General features: G+C 36.5%; 1 protein-coding gene across 2 annotated transcripts; it reads left to right on the plus strand.

Moving 5' to 3' along the window:
- The first annotated feature begins 3,279 nt into the window (after positions 1-3,279).
- On the plus strand, positions 3,280-27,823 carry LOC127792137 (plant intracellular Ras-group-related LRR protein 6). Of its 2 annotated transcripts, XM_052322507.1 has the most exons (21): positions 3,280-3,492; positions 4,241-4,304; positions 4,443-4,579; positions 4,713-4,799; positions 5,000-5,075; positions 12,780-12,854; positions 12,991-13,060; positions 13,181-13,258; positions 13,404-13,464; positions 13,584-13,662; positions 13,817-13,907; positions 15,772-15,832; positions 15,918-15,985; positions 16,170-16,240; positions 17,643-17,780; positions 18,106-18,210; positions 24,785-24,909; positions 24,998-25,094; positions 25,783-25,857; positions 26,402-26,457; positions 27,487-27,823. In XM_052322507.1, exons 1-21 carry the CDS (start codon positions 3,428-3,430, stop codon positions 27,560-27,562), a joined length of 1,755 nt encoding a protein of 584 aa, XP_052178467.1. In that variant the 5' UTR covers positions 3,280-3,427; the 3' UTR covers positions 27,563-27,823. The 2 variants fall into 2 exon arrangements, with proteins under 2 accessions (XP_052178467.1, XP_052178468.1); XM_052322508.1 differs by lacking the exons at positions 3,280-3,492; positions 4,241-4,304 and having other exon boundaries at positions 4,455-4,573; positions 4,711-4,799.
- The last annotated feature ends 150 nt before the right edge of the window (positions 27,824-27,973 follow it).

Below are 27,973 nucleotides of genomic sequence, written 5' to 3' on the forward strand. Positions count from 1 at the left end.
AATAGAAAAATAAATAACAGAAAAATAATCAATCGAACAGATATTTCATTATGTCTTCTTATTTGCATTTAGTTGTTATTTTTGCTCTCATCAACCTAAATAAAATAACTAAGTATTCCATCAATTGTCATTGTATTGACTAATCACGACCTTTTATCTTTAATCTGGTTGGCAGCCTGTAAGTTACAATTGACTTGTCATATTTTGCCAAACAAACTGCAACCAATCTACAATTAATCATTATTTTTGCTTCAATCGATAACTTGTGAGTCGCAACTAACCCACTATTCCTTTTCCTGTTTCCCCAAATCGTCGACTCACAACCAATCCACCATTCTCACATTTTTTTGCTCCGACCAACGATCTATACCTATTTATTGATGAGTTTGCAATCTGGTGATAGTTGTACATATTGTTTTGTTATTTTGAAATTCTAAATGTGTTTGATTGCATTACCTATAATTTAATTATAAGTAATATTGGTTAGAAAACAAAAACCATTCCACCCCATTGGAAAATGAATTTCATGGAAAAAAAACTTTAAATGCTTGTACTATACATATTTTTCTATAAAAAAATTAAGAGTGTTTAATTGCTTTACATATAAATATATGTAATATTTGTATTACATATTTTCTATGGTAAATGTGTGCAATCAAACACACTCTAAAGATGTGTTTAATTGCATTACCTATAATTTAATTCTAGGTAATATTACCTAGAAAATAAAAACCATCTCACCCCCTTAGAAAATGAATTCATGTAAATAAGTTTTAAATGGTTGTACCATTCATATTTTTTCATGAAAAAATTAAGAGTGTTTGATTGTTTTCCATATAAAATGTGTAATAATTACATATTTTCCATGAAAATCGTGTGCAATCAAACACACTCTAAGAGTAATAGATTTTTCGTGTAAAGTTAAGGGAAATGTAGGTTTGGCCATATAAATATACTAGCGTGTACCTATGCCAAAAGTCACAGTGTAAATAATATTAATATTAAAATATAATTATAATTTATATGTATTATGTTAAAATTTGTGAAGAATATGTAATAATTTTACTTGTATTAAATGCTATACAAAACTCAAATAAGAAACAAACATATCAAATTTATAATGTTCACTAATATTGCAAATCAAAATATAAAGGCAAGTAAAAAAAATTATAACACACTAAACAAAAAACATAAATTAAAGTTATTGTATATTTGTTAACATTTTATAATAATAAAAAAACAACCTCTATTCTACATACTAGTCTGTATTATAATAAATTTCAATATAAAAGCAACCTGTATTCTACATATATGTCTGTATTATACAATTTCAGCTTATATTTTACAATAAAATACCAACATGTATTATACAATTCTAAACAAATCAAATATAAAAAATGTATATTATATAAAATAATGCACAACAGCCAATACTCTGCAATCTAAAATAAATTAAAATTAACATGCACACCAATTAGTACTACTGACATCAAATTATAACTATATAATAAAAACAAATATTATATTGTCATACACAAAAAAGTAGGTTAAAACTTTACAAAAAGTAGGTTAAATCTTTCCAAAATATTTATGATTTATAAAAGATGTGTCAATAACATGTCTTCAAACATGTGTCTGCCCAAACTTTCTTCTCGTTACTTTCTCAAAAGTTTTTGTACCAACTTGTATGCATCACCAATGAGGAACACACATAACAATCAAGTAATTTGTGAAAACAAACACACATGATTGCAGCCACAGTAGCCTGTGACTATCAATGTGAGAACCCCGGTTCAGGGTTGGAGAACCTTGGGTTCCTAACTGTGAATGGTCAGAACCCTTGTGTTCCCCGACCCCCATGGGTCAAAGAACCTTGGGTTTCTCGACCGCAACCCTTATGTTCCCTAACCCCCATGGGTTTAGGAGCCGATGTCGGGAACTCTGATTTTTTTATTATTTTAATTAAAAAAGATAATACGAATAAATCAATTTTACATTTATTTAAGTATCAAAGATTCAATACCTAAAGATAAAAATAATAAATTTCTATTATCATTTTCTACTTTGATATCATTATTTGAATAAAAACTTTACAGTAAAAATTACATTTGATCATTATCAAATAAAGAGGTTTTTACATTTGTTTGAATTAAAACATCCATGATTTAAAAAAAAAAATTTCTAAATATCAAATTATTAAATTATAGAATTTTAAAAAATTTAAACTTAACTGCTGGTGTTTTTTATTTAAAAAAGTTCAAATGTTGTAGTCGAACAATTTTTTAAAAAAATTTAAGTATTATTTTTTTTAAATTTATTTAAAAAAAATAAAATTTGAAGCCTAAATTGCTGGTCGAGATCTCCAAAGGTCCCTAACTATATTTTCCAAAAGTTATAATTAATGTCTATTTTTTCAAACCTCATCAATACCCAAATTATTAACTGACATGACCAATGGCAAATTGTTTGTTTACCAGTGCAGTTATACGCAAAACCCAAAAGCACGCAACTCTCCATAGTGAGTATGACATCATTCCCAATGAAATAAGGGCGATACGCATTCCCGCTAGCTTGAAACCTTTTTGGCTACCACTTTGCCCCCATATTCCATTTTTGGCATGCTGCTCGAACCCCAAATTAATTTTCAATTTTTTTTTTTGAATTTGTAGACTATTTCCATTTTTTTTTTTCATTTTTTCGTATTTTTCTCTTCCTTCCTCTTATTATTCACACGTAGAGCCGTCGTCGGTCAAGCTGACTGGGCCTTCGTTGGCCATTGTTGCAGTTAGCCTTGCCAACAGCCGTCGCCTCTGACCGCCACACAGCCACGAGCCATCGTAGTTGGTCCTCTGCGCCTTCAGTCACTGACCGTCACTACTACTTCAGCCATTGCAGGCCATCGACACTCTTAGTCGCTTCATCGTGACCGCCTTCCACTGATGCTAAGACTTGGACCAGTCTCCATAACCAACATGTGCCTGTGTGTATAGATATATGTATATATATATGTGCCTGCGTATGTATGTGTTTGTGTGTTTATATATGTATGTGTGTGTTTGTGGGTGAAAAAATTATTAATCTCAACCATTGAAATGTCTCTCTCATACATTTGAGACATTTTCCAAGACTCTTATGCCTTATTATACAGATAATATACTAATACAACAATTCTATCCTAATGTGTTATATTTAAAATATTAATTTAAATATATAATATATTAATAAGCAAGTGCCGTTAAAACTGCGTCGTATAAGTGCGTGTTGTAAATAGTATTTCCGCTAAATGTATGGGTCGCAGAGTGGGTTAATCTCCGGCTCCGACCATCCAACCACCGTAACACGATCTCTTCTCCGACAGTTTGCTGCATAGATTAGACAGATCCTGAGAACAAATCAATCCTCGGTTCATTCCGCTCCGACAATCTCGATGGATCGAGTGCTGAAAGCTGCCAGAAGCTCTGGTTCTCTCAACTTGTCAAACCGTTCGCTCAAGTGAGCCCCTGATATCTCTCAAATTTAAACTTCTTCACCCATGTTTGATTTCATTGCTGTTAAGACTGATTGGCAAGGTCACTTTCCGTTGGATTTCAAAATTTATGCTTTTCTTCTCTTTTGTTTTCGCCTCTGGAAGATTAGATGCGGGATTTTATGGAGTAGTTATATCTGTTTGATTTTTTTTTTTGAAAAGGTGACAATGTATAGTAACATTAATACTGTGCTTCATCCTTAACTGACTATGATGTCGAGGATCTACATGGATTGGATGAGAGATAAAAATCCCGAAATTGGCGAACTTGGTTGTTTTCTAAAATATTGACTATGTGTAAATTTTGATCAGAAGTTATAAAGCTAATCATATTTCTATCTCAATGATAGTTGAGATAGAATTGCAAGCTTCTTGTAGAGTTTTCATCCCTGTCAGTTGGCCATTTCCTTGATTTAAACAATAGTAAACTAGGAAGTAGCCCTAACCATCCAATTCAACCCCGTCTTTCAATTCGTGAGGCAACTATAAATGATGTAATGAATAATTCCAAATTCACAAAAGACGAGAAATGATGAAGTGTGATCACGCAAATAGCAACGTGTGCTATAACTATTTTGTCTACAACGCAAGATCATGGAGAGCGTTAAGGTTCCAATCATTTGCATGTTGTGAATTACAAATTGCTATCCTCCACCTAGATGCAAATGAATTTGGTTGCCTTGCCTTTTATCATTATTTATTTATTCATCTCAGGGAAGTACCTGGTGAGGTGTACAACAGCTTGGATGCAACTGGGGAGGGTGAAAAGTGGTGGGAGGTACTGTGAATAACTCATTTAACCTGCTTGAATTCATCTAATTTAGAGGCTCTAGCCAATTCGTTAGATGAATTTGGTGTTATAAGTTATTAAGTTGTGATAATACTTAAGATTGAATTTTTTCATTTGTATCTGTAGGCTGTGGAGTTGCAGAAACTGATTTTGGCTCATAACAATATTGAATCTCTAAGAGAAGACCTCAGAAATTTGTCTCTGTTATCTGTGCTGAATGTTAGTCATAACAATCTTACCCACCTCCCAGCTGCAATAGGAGAGTATGCCCTTTTTAGCCGTTACTATATTTCAGTTTTCTCTCCCCCCCCCCCCCCCCCCCCCCCCAAAGCACCCGCCCACCCCAATCATTTAATCATGCCTGCAATGTCCTGACAATTTCTGTCTATTTTACAGGCTTCACATGCTAAAATCTTTAGATGTATCTTTTAACAAGATTCTGAGTTTACCCGAAGAAATTGGATCAGCAACTTCTCTGGTCAAGTAGGCAAATTTTAACAGTTCTCTTCTTCCTCTTGTTTTTAATTGTCTGGATGGAAATTAGAAGAATGAGCTTCTTATCTATATAAAAACAATAGAAGTGGATTTCATTTTTGCTTTCATTTTCTTTGTTAATGAATACATCTAACAAAAATAATCTGCTGGTTGTGATTGAACTAATCTGTTTTATTTGGTTCCTCTAGGTTTGACTGCTCAAACAACCAACTGAATGATCTTCCTGCCTCACTTGGAAGTTGTTTAGATTTATTAGAACTCAAGGCAAGGCAAAAATTTTATCCAATATCTGTTATTCACCCTTAGCACTTGGAAATATTACAGCTCATCTTTTGGATCGTTTCAAGTTTCATTTTCTGACTGCACAATTTGGTAGTACTGGATTTGATTAGGTAGTGCAAAATTTGAGAGAAGCTAATGTAGTCTGTTGCTCTATTGCTGATAAATCTACTACACATATCACAATCGCAAGGGAAAACTATGTATATCTAACAACCCTCATCCAAGAAAATCTTATCAGATCTGGAAAAATTTGGCACAGCTGCCAATTTTGATAATCCTATATGCATCATAGTGTAATTTTACATTTTTTTTAAGATATATACTCTGAACAACGTGTTAGGAATTTTAGTGGTAGTTCAGACTAGACCATGCAGCATTCTGTAGCTCAGGTTTCTGATGGTTTGAATAACACCATTAAAGTATTGGTTGAAAATATCAGGGTGATTTATACAATTTATTATTTTTTTTGGGGGGGTGGAGGGGTGGGTATCACGACCTTACCCTTAGAAACCCCGGCCAAGGGAAACCAAGGGAAAGTGTTAACAAGAATGGCACAAGATTTAGGAAGGTGCATAACAACTCTTAATGCTGAGCATAATCCACATCACAAAGTGGTACAACGCCTCCTAAAAGAATATAGACAACATGGTCATAACTTTATATAAATACAAAGGACATGGTACAAGGAACATGAACAAAATGTCCACTACCACACATAACAACCTCACTCCCCAAAGATCTTCTAGCTGGAACTGCTCTGTATACATCTAGCACCCAACTCAGACACTGCTAGGCTCACCCTCTTCTTTAGCCTTCCCTTTTTCTGGAATGACGTAAATAAAAGTGAGCTACGAAACCCAGCAAGTGCATGAGAAAGAACATACAACAAGAGTAATAAAGTCAAGTCAATATGGAATAAAAGAAAGTAAGGAACATCCCATACCCATCTATAACGGGACAAGAATAATCAAGTAATCACATGCATGCTCACCATGCCATGTCATGCAATCAAACATATACCTGTATCCATGGCATGCTTTATAAGATATTCATGTGTAAGAGAAAAATCTGAGTACAGTTTCCCCCACTCCATCATCCCCACAACCATAAGCAAGAACCCTCGAGTTCGTTAACTCGAGTATGTCTCAAGGTAGACTCATCAGCCCACCCGAGTATGCTAGCCGCAACTGTATAGGATATATCCGAGCAGATCTCATCCGCAGTGCGCTTTCCACCTCATATATCTTTTTCCCAAAATAATTTTCATGCACGTGGAAATGATAACCATGAAACAAACCATGCTTCAACACTCTAATAATTATATGCATCAAGCCACTCACAACCCTTTTAAAATATATTTTTCATGCACAAGTTTCATCCACATATAGGGAATTCAAGTTCGGAAAAGGAAAAGAGGCATTTTTACACAAAAAGAATAAGGGGGCATCAACTGTTGATAGCTTGCAAGATAGTTGTTGACTGGCAACAATCTTCCCTTCCCTGAAATCGCATTTCTCTCACTCGAAACCTTGGTAAAGTGGCTCAAAACCCTGCCAAGTCCGCAACCCAGCCAAAAACATGTCATCCCCAAGAAAGATAGGGTGAATAAGCCCTATTTGAAGCACTTGGAAGAGGATTAAAAGTTGTTTTATCAAACAATTCCTCACAGTTTTACTTCGAACCCTTTAGTAGGGGTTTTTCTTTAAAATTTCAATTATAAGATGAGGAAATCAAAGCTTTTGAACTGCAACCAGGGATTAGAACTTGCCTCAAGCTCTTCTCCTTTCCCTTCTACTCTTCCTTAGCCTCTCGTTTCAATCCGCAAGCTATCATACATGAAGATTTATCAAGATTTTAGGTTCCAAAACAGGGGTAACAGGGTTTCTAGGTGAAAATCAGCTATGTATTGGCTCCTATTGCTTGCACAACCCAAGAATTTGAAAAACATCAAGATGAGAAGCTGACCTAACTGCTGGGAGTTCTTCCTGTTTGTCCACTGTCTCTAAATTTGCAGTTGCCTTCTTGCTTTGTTTCTCCTATTTATATGCGTTATTTTCCCCCTTTTCTCTTTATATTAATGTCCTACACCCTTTTCAGATCTCCAACAAATGAAATTCACATTAAGGAGGCTTCTTTAGGGTTTATCTAACTTACATTTCATTTACCACATCAAGCCCACAATTGTTGACTTTAATTTTCTCCTTTGGACTTGTTAACTTGTCAATCTTGCCATTTACCACATCAAGCCCACAATTGTTGACTTTAATTTTCTCCTTTGAATTTTCCACCTGCCATGTCCCTCTATTCTTCTTGTTCTTTAATCCTCAACACTTGAGACAAGCCAACAATGATGCTTATTACACACACACACAATACTTAATTCACTAACACTTTAAACCATTTTCTGGGGTGTTATAGTGGGGGGTGGTGGTTGTTAAATCATGGGTTTGGTTGGGTTCTTTTCACAAAGATTCAGTTGCTTTACAGGAATTACAGAATGTTGATTACTTTATCTTGTCTGTACTGTGTTTGGGATCATATAGTTTATACTAAAAGTTCTTGCATGTGATTACTTGCTTCTTTTTTTTTTTTTTATTTGAGTAGGGGTTTAACAGAGCTTCTAGATTTTAGTTTTTTTTTTTTATTTTGGTTTTAATTTTGTGCCTTTATTTTTTCTTTTCTTTTAAAAAATGAAAACTTAACGTGTTATTTGATAATTTTCATTTGCTTTTAGTTTTGTTTTTGATTTTTTTTCCTTTCCCTTCTCCTTCCCACTACTTACAATTATTGTTGTGCTTCGCCAACTCTCTGATGAAATGATGATTAAATAAGAGACTAGGAATCATCCCTAAAAGTTGATCTTCTTTTCATGGTTAAATCATTAGATTGGGATGCTCAAGGAAATGCTTATTAGTAGGAAATATAAACACATTTTGACCTGGTCAAATCCAACACAAGTTTGGTATTGTTCAATATGATTCCTTATAGTGACTTTTGAGGTTGCAACTTACAAGCATGGGCTACGCAGCTTTAACTGAAAAGTTATTGCTCCTACTACTTGGGGTTATGTCTACATGAATCTTTTCCCTTCTATTCACTCAAGATTTATAATTTTAATTAAATCACAAGGTAAAAAGACTTTGTTTATCAAACGCTATACTACATGCAATCAATGTGTTATTCTGAACTAATTTAGTTTCTAATCATTGTTGAACACTGTCACGTTAGCAGGTTGTTAGCTAGAGGAATGTTCTAGCACACCTTAGTTAGGCTTCTTGTTATGCACATGGGTACATGTGGGAGGCTGTTAGTTGGAGGAATGTTCTAGCACACCTTAGTTCAGCTTGTTGTTATGCACATGGGTGCATGTGGAAGGCTGTTAGGCTATATAAGCCACAACTGGGGATGATAAGGATATGTTTTGAATTGACGAATGAAACTCTCTGATGATTTTCCTCTCTAAATTTTCTCTCAATCTCCCTTCTGTTTCCCTCTGCTCTCTCTCTCGCTCTATTCTTGCCCTTCTCTATTTCGATACTATAGTCATCCTTCTTGTCATTGCTGCTCAAATCATAATACTTATTTTTCTGTCCAAAATTTGAAGTAAGCAGTGAATCGATCTTCCACAATCTTGACTTCTCCTTAGGCGGCTTCATTTTCAAGAACAACTAGGGTTGTAATGCTTCCTTAACCTCACCCCTCTTATTATTGTATTTTGCCTTATACATTCCTAATTCCATTTTCGAAAAAACAGTTTTGTCTCCCTGCATTGGACTCGGAGATCTGCCAATGGAGTTCTGATTCCATGGACGAGTAAGGTATAGATTGCGCAACAGACCGAGAGCACTTTCCAGCTTCTTATCCACCGTCGATTCTACAGATCCAATACGGTTCAACCTCTTCGTCATCATTGCAAACACTTGCTGCCATTGAGATTCCATTTGCTTCACCCCAATGTCATTTGCCACTAGAATTTGGATCACTGGTGGATAATCAATTGCCTTGAGGATCGATAGTTGAGAAACCTCCTTTGCCAGAATTCAGTGAAACTAAATTCACCTGAATTCAGTTCTCTCCACCTGCAGCTCGCAACTGCTTCCTAGAACTCCTATTGCAACTCGATTAGCCTTCTCTGATCTGCAATTGAATTGTCAACTCTGTTTTGAAACTGCTATCTTCTTTGATATGCAATTGATCGCCGATCAGGATTGACGACAGTCTCAACTCAATAATTTCCCAATCCAAGCTGATCGCTGGAAGTCACTGCAACTGATCGCTATGGATCAACTAATGCTCCAGATCCATTTCACTATTGATTGGCAAATGTGGTTGATCTGTCTGAAATCGTTGTTAACTCACTTCACCTGAGTCAATTGTGTCGAACGACAGGTTGGACAACAATCGTCGTTTTCTGTCAGAAATTAATCAACAAGGAAATTGCCGAGGAACAATGCTCTGATACCAATTTGTCATGTACCTAGGGTTTAGCCTAGTGTTTGGATGGGAAATCAGAAGAATCCCAGGGGTTTAGGATCAGTAATAGAAGATTGGAGGGGGAATTGGACAGAAATGGAGGAGATAATAGATAGAAATGAGGGAGAGTGTAGATCGAAATAGAGAAGGGAGAGAATAGAGAGAGAGAGCAGAGGGAAATGGAAGGGAGAAGCTAGAAGAAGAAATAAGACCTCAAGATGCACCTACTGAAAGGCTGCAAAAGGAAGATAAAGGAGTATTTGGGGAAGTGATAGAGGAAGCCAAGGCCAACACTTTACCTCTGGTAGCTAGTGCATGGACTGAAAGATTGGATGTGGTCTCGGATCAAAATTTTGTGAGAAATGGAATTGATATTGGAGTTCTGAAGGACACTATTCTATTGCCTTTGATTCCATATAAAGTTGATGACTTAGCTGATAAGCAGGCCATAAATCATGTCGGGAATGAAGGTCGTGATGGAGGTCATGATTCAATCATTGAGGAACTCTATCATCTCTTCCTATGCAATCGGTATGTCCGGACAGGACAGGCAATTGCAAGAATGAACACGGGGACACCATTGGAGGGGAAAATGGTGAACGAAAAATCTTGGGTGTGCGACAATGAGCAGGAAACAGCTCGAGAGGAAGATTTTTCTGTTGTTTTATCTGTTCAAATTACAACTGGTGAGCTACAGTGTTGGAGAAACTCTTGGCTGGCAAAGAAATTGGAGTCCATTACTATTGCTGGAAATGGGATGATGGGAGATATATCCTCAGCTGAAATATCTTCCAATGTTGTGAAGGTGTGTGGATTTGATAAGGAAGTATGGGGACAACATGTAATCGGAGGACAGCCACAAAAAAGAACGAAAGCAGGCTTAACGGTTGGAAACGAGGTCTTGCATGAGTTAGACAATTCAATTCTTCAAGGAAGGTTATGGTACTTTGTGCCAGTTAAGCAAAACACTGCTTTGGAGATGATAGAAAGTATGGCTTCAGAAAGTATGGTTTTAACTAAGGGAAATAGTGAAAGGAGCCGCAAGTTTTGATGTGGAGGACAAAGATCTTGTTGCCTTGTTTGTTCTCATTCCAGCTGACCAATTGGGATCTTTGTCTTAGCCCTCTTGGGTGATGAAGGATGAAGTGATGATCGGAATTGATGCTGCAACAACCCCTAGACCTGACATTTCTACATTGCTGCATTTAAAGGCCTTTGTAGATATTGTTGCAAGTAAGAATGGCAATTGGTCTGTCGGGAATCCATTAACTGCCACTAAGGATGCATGTCTAACGCCTTTAATTTTACTCAATAGTGACGAAATATTAAAGGAAGCTAGGGTCGCAGTTAGCCAACATTCTGGACTTACACCAACCCACATTGAAGAAACTGTGGTGGGGAAAGTTGGTAAGGACAACAACCAACAATTTTCAGCTGCTCAGTTGGACCAACGGAGAGTAATTGATTTTGGCTGTGTTCCAGTCGAGGTGTACACGAGAACTACTGCAAATTTGTTATGCATACAGAGGTTTTCCAAAACTTCTCCATCCAAGCTGTGGAAGAGAAGGAAAAAGCATATTGGAAGCTGTGAAGGTTTAGCATTTCCCAACTCAGCCAGCTTGAGGATAAGAAATGCCTTAAGGGGAGGGGATTGTCACATTAGCAGGCTGTTAGCTGGAGGAATGTTCCAGCACACCTTAGTTAGGCTTGTTGTTAAATCTCCCTTCCATTTCCCTCTGCTCTCTCTCTCTATTCTCTCCCTTCTCTGTTCCGATCTGCACTCTCCCTCATTTCTATCTATTATCTCCCTCATTTCTGTCCAATTCCCCCTCCAATCATTCTGCTATTGATCCTGAACCCCTGGGATTCTTCTGATTTCTCATCCAAATCCTAGGCTAAACCCTAGGTACATGACAAACACGAAGAACACTCTCAATCTATATGCTCCTTTATTTTTTCAAGAAGTGTTGTCTTTACTGTCTCACCACTCCATTCCAAATTTTATTAATGGAGACAAAGAGTTCAAGTTAGTTTACAATTTTATAATCATAGTTGTGTTGGGAGTTTGAGGGCAAGTCTTTTGTAGAAATGATAAGGTTGCTCCTTTGTGATTAGGAGGTAATGGGTTTGAAATAGCCTCTTTGCAAAGCAAAGGTAAGGCTGCTTACAAAAAGTGATTCTTCCCTCATCCTCACAAAGCAGGGAGTTTCATGCACTTGGGACACCCTTTTAGTTGTGTTAGGAATTTATTGATTTAGAAACTTTAAAGGACTAGGATCTTTGATTTTATCAAGGTGTTTTAGTTGTTTTAAGTAATACTAACTATATTGGATAGATTGGTCTTAAAAGAGTTCTTGTTGTTTTAAGAGTCTTGTAAAGGGCTTCCTTAGTGCACATGGCTCCAAGGGTTGGGAGGTTCATCTTTGTTTTAAGAGTTCTATAAAACCTATAAATATGGTTTGTTAGTGTAATTGGAATGTGCGCGTGCGCGTGCGTGAATATAAAAATTGAATATTTGGAAGAGCTGGAGCTCTCTCTCCCTCTTCTTTTTTCTTTCCTTATTTTATCCCTTCCCTCTTCTCTGTCATTCTTCTTTCTGCTGGTCCTATTATTGCAGATTTGTCCTTCTGCATATCCTCTTCTCCTTCTAATCTCCTTATACTGCTGCTGCTTCTCTTCTTCTTTTCCTCCCTCCGTTTTGAATCACTTTCTTATTATTTCACCACAAATTGACCTCATCTTGGCTAATTGTAAACCTGTTTTTTCTAGACTAGCCAACATTTTTGAACATGTTGAACTGTGCTCACATAAGACACCTAAAACATTCCTCCATTTATCCATCATGCCCTATTTCTGCATGGCCATTACTGGACTCTCCTTTGTATAATTGAGCCTGTTTAGTTAACATCTAAGGTTCCAACCATCTTCCTTGGAAAAAACTAGAAATATTGATAAGCACTTAGGTCATCTGATGAAGAAGAAAATTAAAAATAGGTTTTTACAGGATCCATCGTGTCTTTAGTAGTGGCAGAAATACTGTGCATATGTGTACTTCAGGGACGATATATTGGCTTGTTGATCATGAGATTATGTGACTGGGAGTTAACCAAGACAGATTAAATTATTTCTGTCAGTTTTCTTTTTGGTAACATGACAACTGGTTTGAAATGTTTAAGCTTTTCACCCTATTCTTATTTTAATATCACTCCTCAGGCTTCTAATAATTGCATTACCAGCTTGCCAGAAGATCTAATGAAGTGTTCAAAACTGACAAAATTAAATGTTGAGGTACTAGAAAACTTTTCTTACTTGTTGAACCTCTTTCTAGTTAATCCCGCTTCCCAGGGGAAAAAAAAGAAGCAAAGTAATAGGCTGATTGGTGATAGGGAGTATAAAGTTTTGATTGTATCTTCTGTGAATGCAGGGAAACAGGCTAACAGTGATATCTGAGAATATAGTTGGATCTTGTACCCTGCTTACAGAACTCAACGCATGTAAATGAATTCTGGTTTCTATTTTTTCTGCCCCCTCTTTACTTCTTCATTTAATGCTGACAACAATTTAATCTACACTAAGAAATTCTAAGTGTCCCACTACACTTCCTAATTTTGCAGCAAAAAACTTGCTGACTGCTATACCACAGAGTATTGGGAGTCTTTCACGTCTCATCTGCCTTAACTTCTATCAGAACAGTGAGTGAATAAATTTCCATATAGTTTCCTTTGCATAGATTGACAAATTGATAATAAGACTTATATGGTTCAGAGTGCCAATTGTGTTACCAGTTGATCAATTTCTTCACTGTAGATATATAACATATATGTATGAATTTGACAGGAATTTCTTCAATCCCACCATCAATAATAGGTTGCTCTTCCCTGTTGGAATTTTATATGGGGTCAGATTGATATTCAGTGTTTCAAGACAAATAGATAATGAGGCTTATCATAATATGTGAAAATTCAGTTATTCCTGCTAACATCATCCTTTATAATTGCTGCTTGGTTTAATTTGTAGGAACAATGCTTTGTCTTCATTACCAGTAGAGATTGGATCACTTCCTCACTTGGGGACATTGGATCTTCATTCAAACCAGGTGGCTGGGTGATCTTCTAGTTCAAGATGCATTCTTTCTATGTTGGTTGTAGATTTTAGTAGGATCCTTAGCTTGATTTGTCTTCCCTGGGAAGTTTCAGTATAAATTATAAAACACATTGTGTATGCCCCTCATTATTTTGATATTTATGCAGCTTAAGGAGTATCCTGTTGAGGCATGCAAATTGTGCCTTTCACTTTTAGATTTGTCGAACAATTCGTTGTCCGGCTTGCCCCTTGAGATCGGTAAGGCTAGAATTTATTTTTCTAATAATTGATATGAGTTCTATTTTCTATGTATCTGTGAAGTGTATTTACATAGGGATGTATTGAATGATAAAGCTACTCTTCCGTAGTCCATTGAAAGTAATTCTGGTGCACAAAATCATGGCACTTTTCTTTCTGTCAACTTAATTTTAGTAGGGCTTATAAGTAGGATCGTTTAGAATTCTATATTCATTTGAAATAGAAATTAGAATTTAGTTATGTCTTTTAACATTTGATTCCTCTTAGAACTAGGCCTATTTGCATATAAATAGGACTTGGTAATGATTATTGAGACTTTGCTATTGATTGATTATTAAAAAGAATACATAATTTGATGCTCTCTTTTTCTCTCTTATCGCCTTTCCCTTTTGTTGCTACATCAATTAATAGAATGGAGGCAAAGAGAAAGATAACTAGTGAAGTAGGTGTAGATGTAGAGAAGTACATGTGCAAAGGAGAATAACCAAGGGAGAAGAAGATAATAGTAAAAATAACTGATGAAATAGGAGAAGAATATAGGGAAGAACACATGCAAAGAAGAACGTAGGATGAATTAGAATGAGAATTGAAAGAGAAGAATAAGGTATGCAGAGTATCAAGAGAGAACCAAAATGAAGAGAATCAAATTTATTTATTCTATTTAATAGTTTTTACAATCAACTCTAATTATACACAAATATGCCCTAATAGGAATAAAATAATAAAAGACAACTAATTTCTAATTTATAATCCTAGTGAACATAAAATTCTTAACCAGTCCTATTAAATTCTACTAAAAAAATTCCAAAGTTAACTTCTCCTTCAGGAATAGACTTTCACTTGAGTTAGTTCAACTCAGAAAGTTTACAGGTCAATCCAGTTAATGGGCTAAGGAGTGATCTCAAATGACTCCCTCTGCTGCTTTTCTAGTCAACAATTACTGCTAGTAGTCTTATCATGCTAAGATTGAAAGACTTGAAAAACTTTCCCTATTTACTAAAGGAGATACTTTGCATGTTTGCATTTCCAACATAATCATTTGTTCTCTTCTTTGGTCTACTTGAGACAAAAGCTCTCACTTGTTAGGTGAAGATGTGCAAGTACTGCTTATCTGAAATGAGGCATGGTTAAAATGGATGCTTCTTCTAATTAGATATTTAGCATTTTACTGAACACAAACTGGAGTGAATCTTTTGTTTGAGTGAGAAAACATTTTTTTGGTATAGAATTTTGAGAGGGAAACCATTACTATATTGCGAAATCTATGTTGTTCCTTGTTTAGCATATAGGCTCTGATAAGTGAAAGCTTTCCTGTTGAATGTGTGAGGATTTGCTGTTGCTTATCTGAAGTGGAGCAAACCCTTACATTGATCTGTACCTCTCAGTCACCTAGAAGTTTCTGTCAGTCTCAAAATTTCTGTGAAGCCAGATTTTGATTAGGCATAGGACACCTACATTAGTCCATAACATTTCCACTACATTTTAGGCTTTTAGCTTCTTTTTCAAGCAAAAAATGCTTTATTGCCAGTCTTTTTATTGCCAAATAATTCAAGGCTGTTGGTATTTCTAAAGTGTTATCAGCATCATTGTCACACTCAATATATTAAATGCAATGTTCTTCATCAGCATCTTCAGCATCTTTTATGGTGCCTTTCCATCTCAAAATTCTTTGACTTGTTAATTCTACCATAAATCACATTATGAAAGCTGTTATCTTCTTCACTTTTATTGCTTTATGAACTAGAGGATATCCAACATAACTATGCCCCATTGTGAAGTTCTTTTATGCATGTTATGTCTATGAATCTTGGTACCTGTTTGTCTGTATATTATCAATATTATCCAACACAGTCGATTTATTTAGGTATGATGACAACTTTGCGGAAACTTCTGCTTTCTGGAAATCCTTTGCGAGCTCTTAGAAGGTTTGATTTACTTTCTTGATCATTTACTATATTTAATGCTCTAGTTGCTTTAAGAGTTTGTCCACTCATACTTGTTCTCTCTCAGCTCCTTGGTGAATGGACCTACGCCTGCTTTGTTGAAGTATTTAAGGAGTAGACTTCCAACTGATGAAGGTATTTTAGTTTATGCTATTCAGGTTTTAGGCTCTCAGAATGTCTTTAGGATACCTCACACTCTCTGGTCTCATGGTTTCTGTCCCAGTTGTACAGTTATCTTAATCTTTGAGCTTTAAAATAGAGCTGACAAGAAGTTTATTAGTATGTTATTCTTCTTAGTTATGTTTTCTTTCTCTTGCAGAGTCTGGAGCTGCTACTCCAACAAAAGATGATGTAATTTCCATGGCAGCTCGAATGTCCCTTGCATCAAAGGTATTTCACTCGCTATATACTTAATCTTTCTCTTCTCTTTCTCTTCTATCACATGAAACCTGTGGTTTAATTCTCCTTGACGATCGAAAGTGTAGAACTCCAATTGGTGTAACTGGGGAAACCTGTAGAATTGGTAATATGAACTTATTATCCAATCTTAACTAGCTTATGGACCACTTTACATTTGTGGTATCTTTTATCTGGAAAGCTTGCTGTTGTAATACTTGGATTTTAGTTCTTTTCTTTCTGTGGACAGCTTGCTGGTGGAAAACATGTTTGAATTTTGTGTGATCAAATATATCATCTCAATAGAAAATGAAGGTGTTTTTTGGACACATATTTCTTTAGAGAAATACGGACAAAACATCAGTTTGTGTTGGTCTCTGCAAATAAGTGCTCTGAAATGAATTGACTTGAGAAGGATTAAACCTTATCAATATTTGCACTTTGAGCAAAGTGCCTACTCTCACACAAAAACCTTCATTTTCATGCTTTGAGAAAGAATAAGAATTTGTAGAGGCCGAACAATTGTTAAATAAATCATTATATCACAAAGGTGTTTGAAATATATGGGCACTCAATGGAGAAGGGGGATATTGTACAGGGGCTGTGATTGGAGTTTCATAGCATAGACTGGGTGTCTGGTCTAAATTGAAATTCCAATATGAAAATCATGCATTAGACGACTTTACCCTATTAAATCTACACAGAAGAAAAGTACAATAAAAAATGCCACCAGCTACAATTGGGGCCAATTTTCTGATATCTAAAGTCAATGCAAATAAGATACCAGAAGTCTTCAATTTCAAGATCTGCAGAGGCTTACAGTTATTGTCATTCCTTTTTCATCTTCCCAGAAAGGGAAAATTATTTTATTGTTTGTGTTCAAACCAACGTACATTGCTTACATGATGCATATTTAATTTTGGTACAAGGCTGCATTTAATTCAGTAGGTCTGGGGATACAAAGATTTTATCAGCATTGGGGATGTTAAATATGATGAAACCAGGAAAAAAAATGGAATAAGAGCAACCCTCCCAGAAGGCTTCAATTTCATCCTCAACATCTGCATAATGTGAATTCATAAATGTTTGCATATGAATGTGTAAAGCAATCACTATACAGCATAATACCTGATGCCCTATCTCTGGGATACCTCAAATTGACATCAGTGTGATAAAAAAGTTTAGGTCATTTACTCAATAGCTCTCTCTCTCTCTCTCTCTACATACAGTATCATCGTAAATTTCCTGCATTATCTGTGTACATGGCTGGGCATATGCTTTGAGTTAAGATGATTTTCATTTATTGTATAGAACTTCTTTATTCTATCTACATCTTTCCACTTCTTGTAGGTCTTATATGATATCTTTTTCTGAGTGCTTTCACTTTATTGTTCAGGAACTCTGTTTAGGAGGCCTTGGTGTGAGTGCTGTTCCATCAGAAATATGGAAGTCAAGTGATATCACAAAAGTTGATCTTTCTAACAATTCAATTGAAGAGTTACCTATTGAACTTTCCTCTTGTGTTTCTATTGAGGTACATGATTTGTTTTCCTGGTCTGATTACAGACAATATATTTTCGTACGTTAGTTTCATATATTGAAATTTCATTGGTGAATTACCTACTGTATTATATCAAAGTAAGCAATTTTTTTTTAGCTAGACCAAATTAAACATCTTTTGATTTTAACATTAGGAGGCTTTTCCTGTTGGGTCAGTATATTACTGTAACCACTAATACTGAAACATATCTATGGCATTCAAGTAGGTTCCAGGTTGATGAATTGCAGTTTCGCCATCATGATTGATGAATTGTTTGAATTTGGCTGTCACTGATCTTGATACTTACGGCAATATGCAGGCTTTGATTTTATCCAAAAACAAGATTAGAGAATGGCCAGGTGCTGTTTTACAGTCACTTCCTAACCTTTCATGTTTGAAGCTGGATAATAATCCACTCAGAAAGGTAACTTAGATTTGATTCTGGATTTATTCCGATAACTATTTATAAATTGTTTGTAGTCTGCAAAGGAAAGTCATTCCTTATCATTACAATTCAAATCATAGCAAATCTGAGTTTCAGTAAAAGGCCTGAATATGATCTTGTAATACATTTCTTTTCTAGGTGTCCAATACAGATAGCTAGCGATGTCAAGATAATTAGGAATGCCACTTGCAATATGATCATGTGGAGATATTCTACCTGCACATTGAAGAAGAAATTTGACAGCCATGTTCAGAAGAGTTGGCCTTTCTTGGAGAGGCTAATCCAATTTTAGCGGGTCTCAACTTTTTAAAAGTTGCTACTAAAACCTTTTAGAGCTGAACCATCTTTTATCTAGTTTCTCCCCCCTTCTTGGCGATCTTCAGTTTTATCATCTCTTATTAAAAAAACAAAAAAAAAAAACTTTAAGACCTGAACCAATTTGGATGGAGCTCAGTGAAGCTGCAAGACTGCTTCATTGGGATCTGGTGGTCACAATTTTGAACCATAGATACAACATCACCACTGGCTGAAGTAGAGCTCTGTATTGAACCTGGAGATCCTATAGTAGTGTGAGCTCATCCGTGGGCAGGCCTTTCTGATAAAAAAACCCAGAAAATCTGGGGTTCTAAATTTTCAAATAGATTGTCTACTCAAAGACAATTTGACGCAGTGTGTAGCGCGTGTGTGAAAAAAACACACCAAAATAAACCATTGAAAGAACAAACTTCAATGGCCGAAACTTGGCTTTTAAGAAGACGCAAAAACAAGATTGTTTTGCTAAGAAAACCTAAATAGATTGCTGAAATTTGATTGAGAAAAACTTGATTACAAACTCTAGATCCTAGGAATATTTATAGTATTTGGCTAATACAAATCCATCTAATATTTGTAAACAAAATCCAACTAAAATCCTAATAAAAATAAAATTCTAATCCAACATGAAGTAGAATCCTAAATCAAGTAGAAATATGAAGTTGAATTCTAAATCAAGTAGAATTTTAAAACTTAAGAAGTATTAAAATATTGTTCCGGCGTGATCGGGTCGGCTTTGGGCCGGGTCTTGATTGGTGACCACATCATTCACCTCCACTTGAGAAGAATTCGTCATCGAATTATGATTTAGGTATGACAACTTAGCGTCCGGTAAATACAAAGAAAGATCAGCAATATTGAATGTTTTGGAAATACCCATATGATTTGGCAAATCCACAACATAAGCATTATTATTGATCTTCTTTGTAATCTTGTAAGGACCATACTTCTTTGGCTTAAGCTTGTTCTATTGTCCTGCAAGAATCCGTTCCTTCTTCAAGAATATCATGACTTCATCTCCAACCGCAAATACCTTGTGCTTCCTATGCTTGTCAGCTGCTGCCTTATACTTCTTATTCGTCTCGTGCAACTTTTGCTTGACATCTTCTTGAACTGCTTGAACGTGTTCGGCTAAGTCACTAGCTACAACACTGAAACTTGGAACCTCTGGCAATTTTACCAAATCTAATGCATGATTAGGAACTTTCATGTATACGATAGAGAATGGTGATCTTCTTGTTGAGCTATGCACGGCGTTGTTGTAGGCAAATTCTGCTTGAGCTATGACTAGGTCCCATTGTCTTGGGCTTGTCTTTGCAAACATTGCGAATCAGATTTCCTAAGGTACGATTCACCACCTCTGTCTGTCCATCAGTCTGGGGATGTGCCGTGCTGCTGAAATTCAAAGATGAATCGAACATTCTCCACAAAGTAATCCAGAAGTGACTCAAAAACCTTGTATCACGATCCAAAGTAATAGTTTTAGGGACTCCATGTAGTCTAACAATCTCCTTGAAAAACAGTTTGGCTGTAGCTACTGCATCTGCCGTCTTCTTGCATGGGAGAAAGTGCGCCATCTTGGAAAACTTGTCAACCACTACAAAAACAGAATCCATACCTCGTTGGGTTCGCAGTAAACCCAACACGAAGTCCATAGACAAATCTTCCCAAATAGCATTGGGAACAAGCAATGGCATGTAGAGACCGGCGTTAGAAGAGTGCCCCTTAGCTGTTTGACATATATAACACCTTGCCACAATAATAGAAACATCTCTCCTTGCTCTTGGCCAATAATACCTTCCCATAACAGCTTTAATAGTCTTGTCTCTGCCAAGATGTCCTGCTAAGCCACCACCATGCAAATCCTAAATAATTTTCTCACGAAGAGATGTGCAAGGGATGCACAACTGATTTCCCTTCATGAGAAACCCATCATGCACACAGAAATCTCCTGACAGTTGTTGAGACATGCATTGTTCCCACACATGTTTGAAATCCTCGTATGTCGCATATAATTCTTTCAAGCACTCAAACCCACCAATCTCAACATTAAGGGTCTTGATTAAATCCACACGCCTACTCAAAGCGTCCGCCACTCGATTATGCTGTCCCGACTTATGCACAATTTTATTTGGAAATTTATCAATAAAAGCAGACCATCTAGCATGCATATCACTCCTCAATTGCCTTTGGCTACTTAAGTACTTAAGAGCTTGGTGATCCGTGTAAAGAACAAATTCTTTGGCAATCAAGTAATGTTCCCATGTCTTAAGAGCCCTCACCACTGCATAAAACTCCTTATCATAAGTAGATCACTTTCTTTTGGCTTCACACAACTTCTCACTGAAAAATGCAATTGGTCTCTTCTCTTGGGACAACACAACACCTATACCCACTCCACTCGCATCACACTCAACCTCAAACAATTTGTCAAAGCTTGACAAAGCTAAGATAAGAGCGGTACATAATTTCTCTTTTATCAAGGCGAAACTTTGCTCTTATTCTTCACCCCAATGGAACTTTCCTTTCTTTAAACACTCAGTAATTGGACCCACAATACTACTAAAGTGTTTGATAAACTGCCTATAGAAAGTTGCTAACCCATGGAAACTTCGCACATCACTGACATTTTTAGGGGTTGGCCACTCTCTAATAGCTCACACTTTTTCCTCATCTATCTTTATGCCCTCTTTGCTTATAACAAAGCCCAAGAACAGCAAGCTCTCACTCATAAAAGTGCACTTCTTCAAATTAGCATAAAGTTTGTTTTCCCTCAACACGCTCAACACATCCCAAATATGCCCCTCATGCTCATTAATAGACTTACTGTATATCAAAATATCATCAAAATATACCACAACGAATTCATCAATGAAATGGCGTAATACTTGATTCATTAGTCTCATGAAAGTGCTTGGTGCATTGGTTAGTCCAAAGGGCATGACTAACCACTCAAACAACCCATCTCTCTTCTTGAAAGCTGTCTTCCACTCATCTCCAGGTCGAATTCTGATTTGATGATAACCACTTCTAAGATCAAGTTTGGTAAAAAATCACAGCCCCATCAAGTTGATCAAGCATGTCGTCAAGTCTAGGAATTGGAAATTTGTACCCAATAGTAATTTTGTTGATGACTCTACTATCAACACACATCTTCAAACTCCTATCTTTCTTTGGTGTCAATAATGCTGGCACTGCACATGGACTCATGCTAGTCTGAATGTGCCCTTTTCTCAACAATTCCTCTACCTGCTCACGCAAAATCTCATTCTCCCTAGGACTCATCCTGTAGTGTGGTAGGTTAGGCAAGCTAGCACTAGGAACCAAGTCAATGTGGTGTTGAATATCCCTCATAGGAGGTAGCTCATTAGGCAACTCCTCAAGAACCACATCATGAAATTCCTCCAACAATCCCTGCACCTCCATTGGAATTTGATTCACCTTTAGTGGCTCACTCACGTTCTCTCCCTTGGTAACCAATAAGTGAACCTCTCGAGTATCCTTACACTCCCTCACAAACTCAGTGTGCTTATGTTTAATGGTAAGAAAATTTCGCCCCTCCACTTTAGAAGCTTTGGTTTGGTTCTTTTCCACTATGGATAACAAAGTATAACGCACACCTTCTTTCTCAAGCTGATATGTGTTCTTCCTACCTGAGTGCTTAGCATCCACATCAAATTGCCAAGGCCTCCCAAATAAAATATGGCAAGCATTCATATTAACAATATCACAATAGACTTCGTCGGAGTACTTACCAATAGAGAAAGGCACCTTTCAACGTTCATCCACATGTATGCCACCAACTTCTTTGATCCATCCAATCATGTAAGGGCTTAGATGTTTTTCAGGAGTTAACTGCATCTTTGCCACCACGTCTCTTCCTATGATCTTCTCCTGACTTCCACTATCAATAATTGTAAAAACCGAGACTATAATCACTCAAGAATCACTCAAGAAACTCACCGATTCAATAACAACAATGAATATTGAAAGTAGAACATAAAAACGGAATGTAAAAAAGGAAAAATCAAACCAGATTGCAGCACACACAATTTACCCTGGTTCATGCCATTTACATGGCACTACATCCAGCAATCCAAGAAGCAAACAATCCACTAGAAACAAGTCTGAAACCAGTACAAGAATTCCCCTCTTCCCTCTTCCTTTACTCTCGGATACAATACTCAACCGAAGCTAACAAGAACTTGAAACAACCAGCTCTCTCTCAAGCCTCTCACTGTACCCGAACCCAAGGAATAAAGAATATGACTGACTGATGATGAAAACCGGCCTCCACACCCTTCTATATATAGACTAAGGGAGGCGGAAATATCTAAGGGAGATAACTAACTTTACATAAAGTCTAAACTACCCTTACTAAAGCAATTAGATACACTTAAGTCCTATTAACTAACTGCTGCCACATCATCTTCAATTCTTTCTGGTTTCTTCAATAAATCCAGCTTTACTTTAGGCAAAACAATAACAATTCTCCACCATTTTGCTTCAAGTAATCCTGGAATTTCAGCCTTCTAGCCCTGCTTACTTCTTGAATATCCTGAAAACACATCAATCAAAACACATCAAACTGTAACAACATTAAGCAATGAAGTAATTTGGATAATGGGACTGCCTTAGTGAAAATATCTGCAGCATTTTCACTTCCAGCAACTTTTATAAGCTCTACCTCCTTCTTCTCAAGGACTTCTCTTATAAAATGATATCTAATATCAATATGTTTTGCGCTCCTTGAACCGACTTACCTTTATCAAAAGCTGCTTGTTTATTTTCATTCTCATTATACCAACGATAGTTGTCATTACGAGCTCTCTCACTCTCACTCAACATGAATTTAGCCTTTAAAGCTAAGTTCCTTGCTTCTTGCACACTCAGAACCATCTGAACCCCAATTTTATCACGAATAGCAAGCTTCAATCCATTCAAGTAACGAGGTGCTTGTTAATTGTCACTTTCTAACAATTGGTTTCTCTCTGCCAATCGCAGAAACTTAGAGGTATATTCATTCACACTCTTCATTCCCTGTGCACATCTTTGATAAGCTTCAAACATATATTGTTCATAGTCAAGGGGCAAAAACCTACCTCTTAACAGTTGCTTCATTCGTCTCCATGTCTGAACTGGCTGTCGGTCTTCCCTCAATCTCGTCTCTCTTAATCGCTCCCACCAAACAGATGCATCGCCCTTCAACCTGTAAGCCACTAACTTTACTTGTTGTTCATCTAGGATCTCCATGCATTCGAAAAAACGGTCAACCTCAGTGATCCAATCTAGGAACCCCTCAATATCAAAATCTCCACTAAAGGTAGGAGTATCAACTTTTAGTTTATACTCATCGTTGCCCCAGTGGTTGTGCTGATGCGCATTTCTCCTAACCCCTCTACCACCAGGGTTAGCTATTGCTTGACCAAAATCATCATCTTCATCGCTATCTTCAATCACTGGTCTTCTAGGATTAACAAGGACATGATTAATGGGTGGTCTTCCCGCTCTGGTTTGATTCACCCCATTATTCAGGTTCCTGTCATCATAAGCTCGTAGTAAGGTGCCCAATTGGTTGCTAATTTGCTCCAATCGCTGCTGGATAGTACGAGTTACTTCCCGCTGTTCTTCGATTGCTCTCCAAACTGCGGACAATCCCTGATCACCGTCACAAGGCTGGTTGCTACCGTTACCTTCAAGATTGGCCATCTAGTTGGTTGATTATCCGCTTTGATACCACCTGACGCAGCGTGTAGCGCGTGTGTGAAAAAAACACACCAAAATAAACCCTTAAAAGAACAAACTTCAATGGCCGAAACTTGGCTTTCAAGAAGACGCAAAAACAATACTGTTTTATTAAGAAAACCCAAATAGGTTGCTAAAATTTGATTGAGAAAAACTTGATTACAAACTCTAGATCCTAGGAATATTTATAGTATTTGGCTAATCCAAATCCATATAATATTTGTAAACAAAATCTAACTAAAATCCTAATAAAAATAAAATCCTAATCTAACATGAAGTAGAATTCTAAATCAAGTAGAAACATGAAGTTGAATCCTAAATCAAGTAGAATTCTAAAACTTAAGAAATATTAAAATATTGTTCCGGCATGACCGGGTCGGCTTTGGGCCGGGTCATGATTGGTGACCACATCACTATTTATGCCCTAAAGTTCATTCATTGTTGTATAACTACTATAATTTGTCATTTTAAATATCCTATATTTCCCTGCTTCCAGATTCCATCAGACGGACTTCAAGCAGTGTCCAAGCTTCATATTCTGGATCTAAGTGGCAACACTGGTTGCTTACCCGAAACTGCAGCATTTTCTAGCTTACCACAGTTGCAGGAGCTTTACCTGAGGTATGTTTGAGAAAAATAATGTTTATCTATGAACTTGTTAACTTCTTCCTTTCAAGTAATCAGGCATCGCTTTTCACATGATGAACAGAAGGATGCATATATCTGAAGTTCCATCAGAGTTACTAAGACTGCAGCAGTTACGGGTTCTGGATCTCAGCCAAAATTCTATTCACTTAATTCCACAGGTAAAATTTTTCTCTCTTAAAGAAAAACCATTTTCTGCATCCAAAAGAACCATCAATCAACTTGATGTTTGCCAGTACAAGTCCCATAATACTAGCATCTGGGGTGAAGCTAATAGAGGTCAAGGTAGAATCAAAATTTGCTTCATTTCTGTGGTTAACACAAGCCAAAAAAAATTCCATGTAGCTCAGAAGCAGCCCAATTACCCTATTGTGTATACCATTAAATAATCATAGTTAATGAAATTCACGACCATTGTTCTACATTTATAATGCTGCACTCCTAGTTATGATCAGAATTTTAAACTTATCATTTCTAATGCATTTAATGAATGAAAAGCAAAATTGTGCAAATAGGAAGGCAAACATTCAGGATAGGCTTCCGTAGCATTTATCCTTCTTGTTCAAGTAAAAAAATTTAGAGTACATGCAGTGCATTTTCTAAGTATTTGAGGTATGCCAGAGGATATTAGTGGTCCCACCTTATGTCCTGGGATGATGAAAGTGGGGAGTGGACTGATTTTTGTTAACACACGATCAATATACATTTTGCTTGTTTTGTGTGTTTGTGCCTTTTATCTCCACAAGCTATCAGATATTCTTAAGAGCTTTAATGACCATATTGTTGGCAGGGTGTTGACTATGGATGAGGTCCTAATTTCTACGTTGTATGTTCTATTATTACTTGCAGGGTTTCAAAAATCTTGCTTTGCTTTCTGAGCTTGACCTTTCAGACAACAACATTACTATCCTCCCCCCTGAGCTGGTCAGAATCAAACCCTTTGCTTTTGCAAGTTTTTCTCTAGATACAATAACATCATGAGCCTTAATCTCACTAGGTGGGGTCAGCTAAATGAGTTTTCTAGCTATCAATAATCTCTGTCCATGGCCAGCTATGGTAAACATTTTTCTAATAATGTTATGATATACTAACTGTATAATCCTTTTTCTGAAAAATTATCTATTATTCTTTGAACTTTCATCCTCTGTAACCCTTGATAATTGAAATGAAGAAAGTTAGTTGCTACTAACAATAGAGTATCCCATTCTGATACTTCTTACACTTGTCTATTCAGTTTCCAGATATTGCTCTGTACTTCAATGCTACTAGCAAAAAGTCTGTTGAGCGGTTTGATATTGACTTTTCTTTTCTTCCTATATTTCATAAATAAATTAATACAATGTATCAGGCTGATATGTTGCTATAATCTGGATTATTAATAAGCAATGCGGAGAGGACTAATTTCACTTGCTCACAAGATAGGATATGCCTGTTGTACATTTTTCTCAGTTGGAAACTTGTTCTGCAGGGTTTACTTGAACCTAGCCTGCAGGTTTTGAAACTTGATGGAAACCCATTGAGAAGGTACTCTCACTCTCTCTCTTGTGTTAGCTAAGCATTAATTATCCCCTCCCCCCCACCCCCCCAAAAAAGGGACTTCAGTCTTTCTTTTGCCTTTTTTTTTCTTATATTCGAATATGGAACAGAGCAATTATTTTCATTGCCAAAGATATGTTATGTGTTCCCTGTTGAGAATTGTTATTATTTTTACATCATGCCAAGTTATGCAATTTGAGAGAGGGAAAGAGAGACCATGCTATTTTTGTTTCTTGCACTAACTTCACAAACTTGTGTTATGTGCCTTGTGCATTGCGATATAGTGGGACTCGAGGCATCCAAATATTGAATTGTAAATTCTTAGAAGTTTAAAAATAAAATTTGTTGCACCTCCTAACTGGCTCTACACCCTTCTTTAGAATTTCTGGAGTTTAAATTTGTATGAGTCAGTTCTTGAGATTGATTGGCATATCCAATATTTCAGATTGGTGATTCAATCTATGATATATTGTTTATAACCATTTAGCAAAACTCCTCCATATAGTAGCAGCTTAGGATGGCAACTTTAGGTAGGAAACTATTGAATAAAAGGGAAAAGTGTGATCACAAATTACCACCAAACTTAGTTTTGATTGCTTAAACAGTTACATTTTGCAAACCCTCAAACTTACATTTGATTGGTTATAAGATTATATGTTAAATCACTTTTCCTCTCCAGTTGTCACACACACACACACACACACATATATATAATATATATAAATATTTGTATATTTAATCTTAATATTTTTCATGGTAAGATCTCTCTCCAAATATGGAATGTTTATTGTTCCCATAAACAGCCAACTATAAACTCTGTGGTCCTTATTGGGTACCTAGCAAAATTATCAATTATCAGTTGGTGATGATTCTTCCTATATCTATTTTTTATTTGCATTTCTTTTTGATGCATGACATGAGGCACTGCTAGTTGCATGGCATAGGAATCTAACCCAACTTAGATAAACGCTAGAGAGATGCCGCTCTAATCTAGTTCTTTTTCGTGTTTTCTCCCAGCATCCGGAGGGCAATTCTGGAACGTGGAACCAAAGCTCTTTTGAAGTACCTGAAGGACAAAATTGTTGAGGGCTAGTTTGTCTGCATTCCTTGTGTCGTGTCGTGTCGTGTTATTTGTACGTGCATAAAATTTCTAGGCTGTACTAAGCCTGAATTTATGAGTGGATCAAAGAAACTGCAATATGCCATTGTTGTTCTGATATGGCTGGCTGTTAGCATCAGATGCTTGTAATTGTCTGTAGAATGTATTCTTACAGAAGTGGCAGTTTAATTTGTCTTTGGTGTGGACAGATATCTAAGACCACCCTCCAATGGTGGTGGGTCTTCTCTTCTGGTTTGTGTAATCCTAAGCTGCTGTTGTTGCCCTATAACTTCATGCTAATCGTACTTGTACCGTTGGTTGTGAAGCTTCTTGCTGATTTTGACTTCTTTTTATGGATTACTGATTCACCCATATGAGGGAGGAGGGTCTATGCATGTCCTGTGA

The sequence above is a fragment of the Diospyros lotus genome, chromosome 15 (assembly GCF_014633365.1).
Source record: "Diospyros lotus cultivar Yz01 chromosome 15, ASM1463336v1, whole genome shotgun sequence".
Lineage (NCBI taxonomy): Eukaryota > Viridiplantae > Streptophyta > Magnoliopsida > Ericales > Ebenaceae > Diospyros > Diospyros lotus.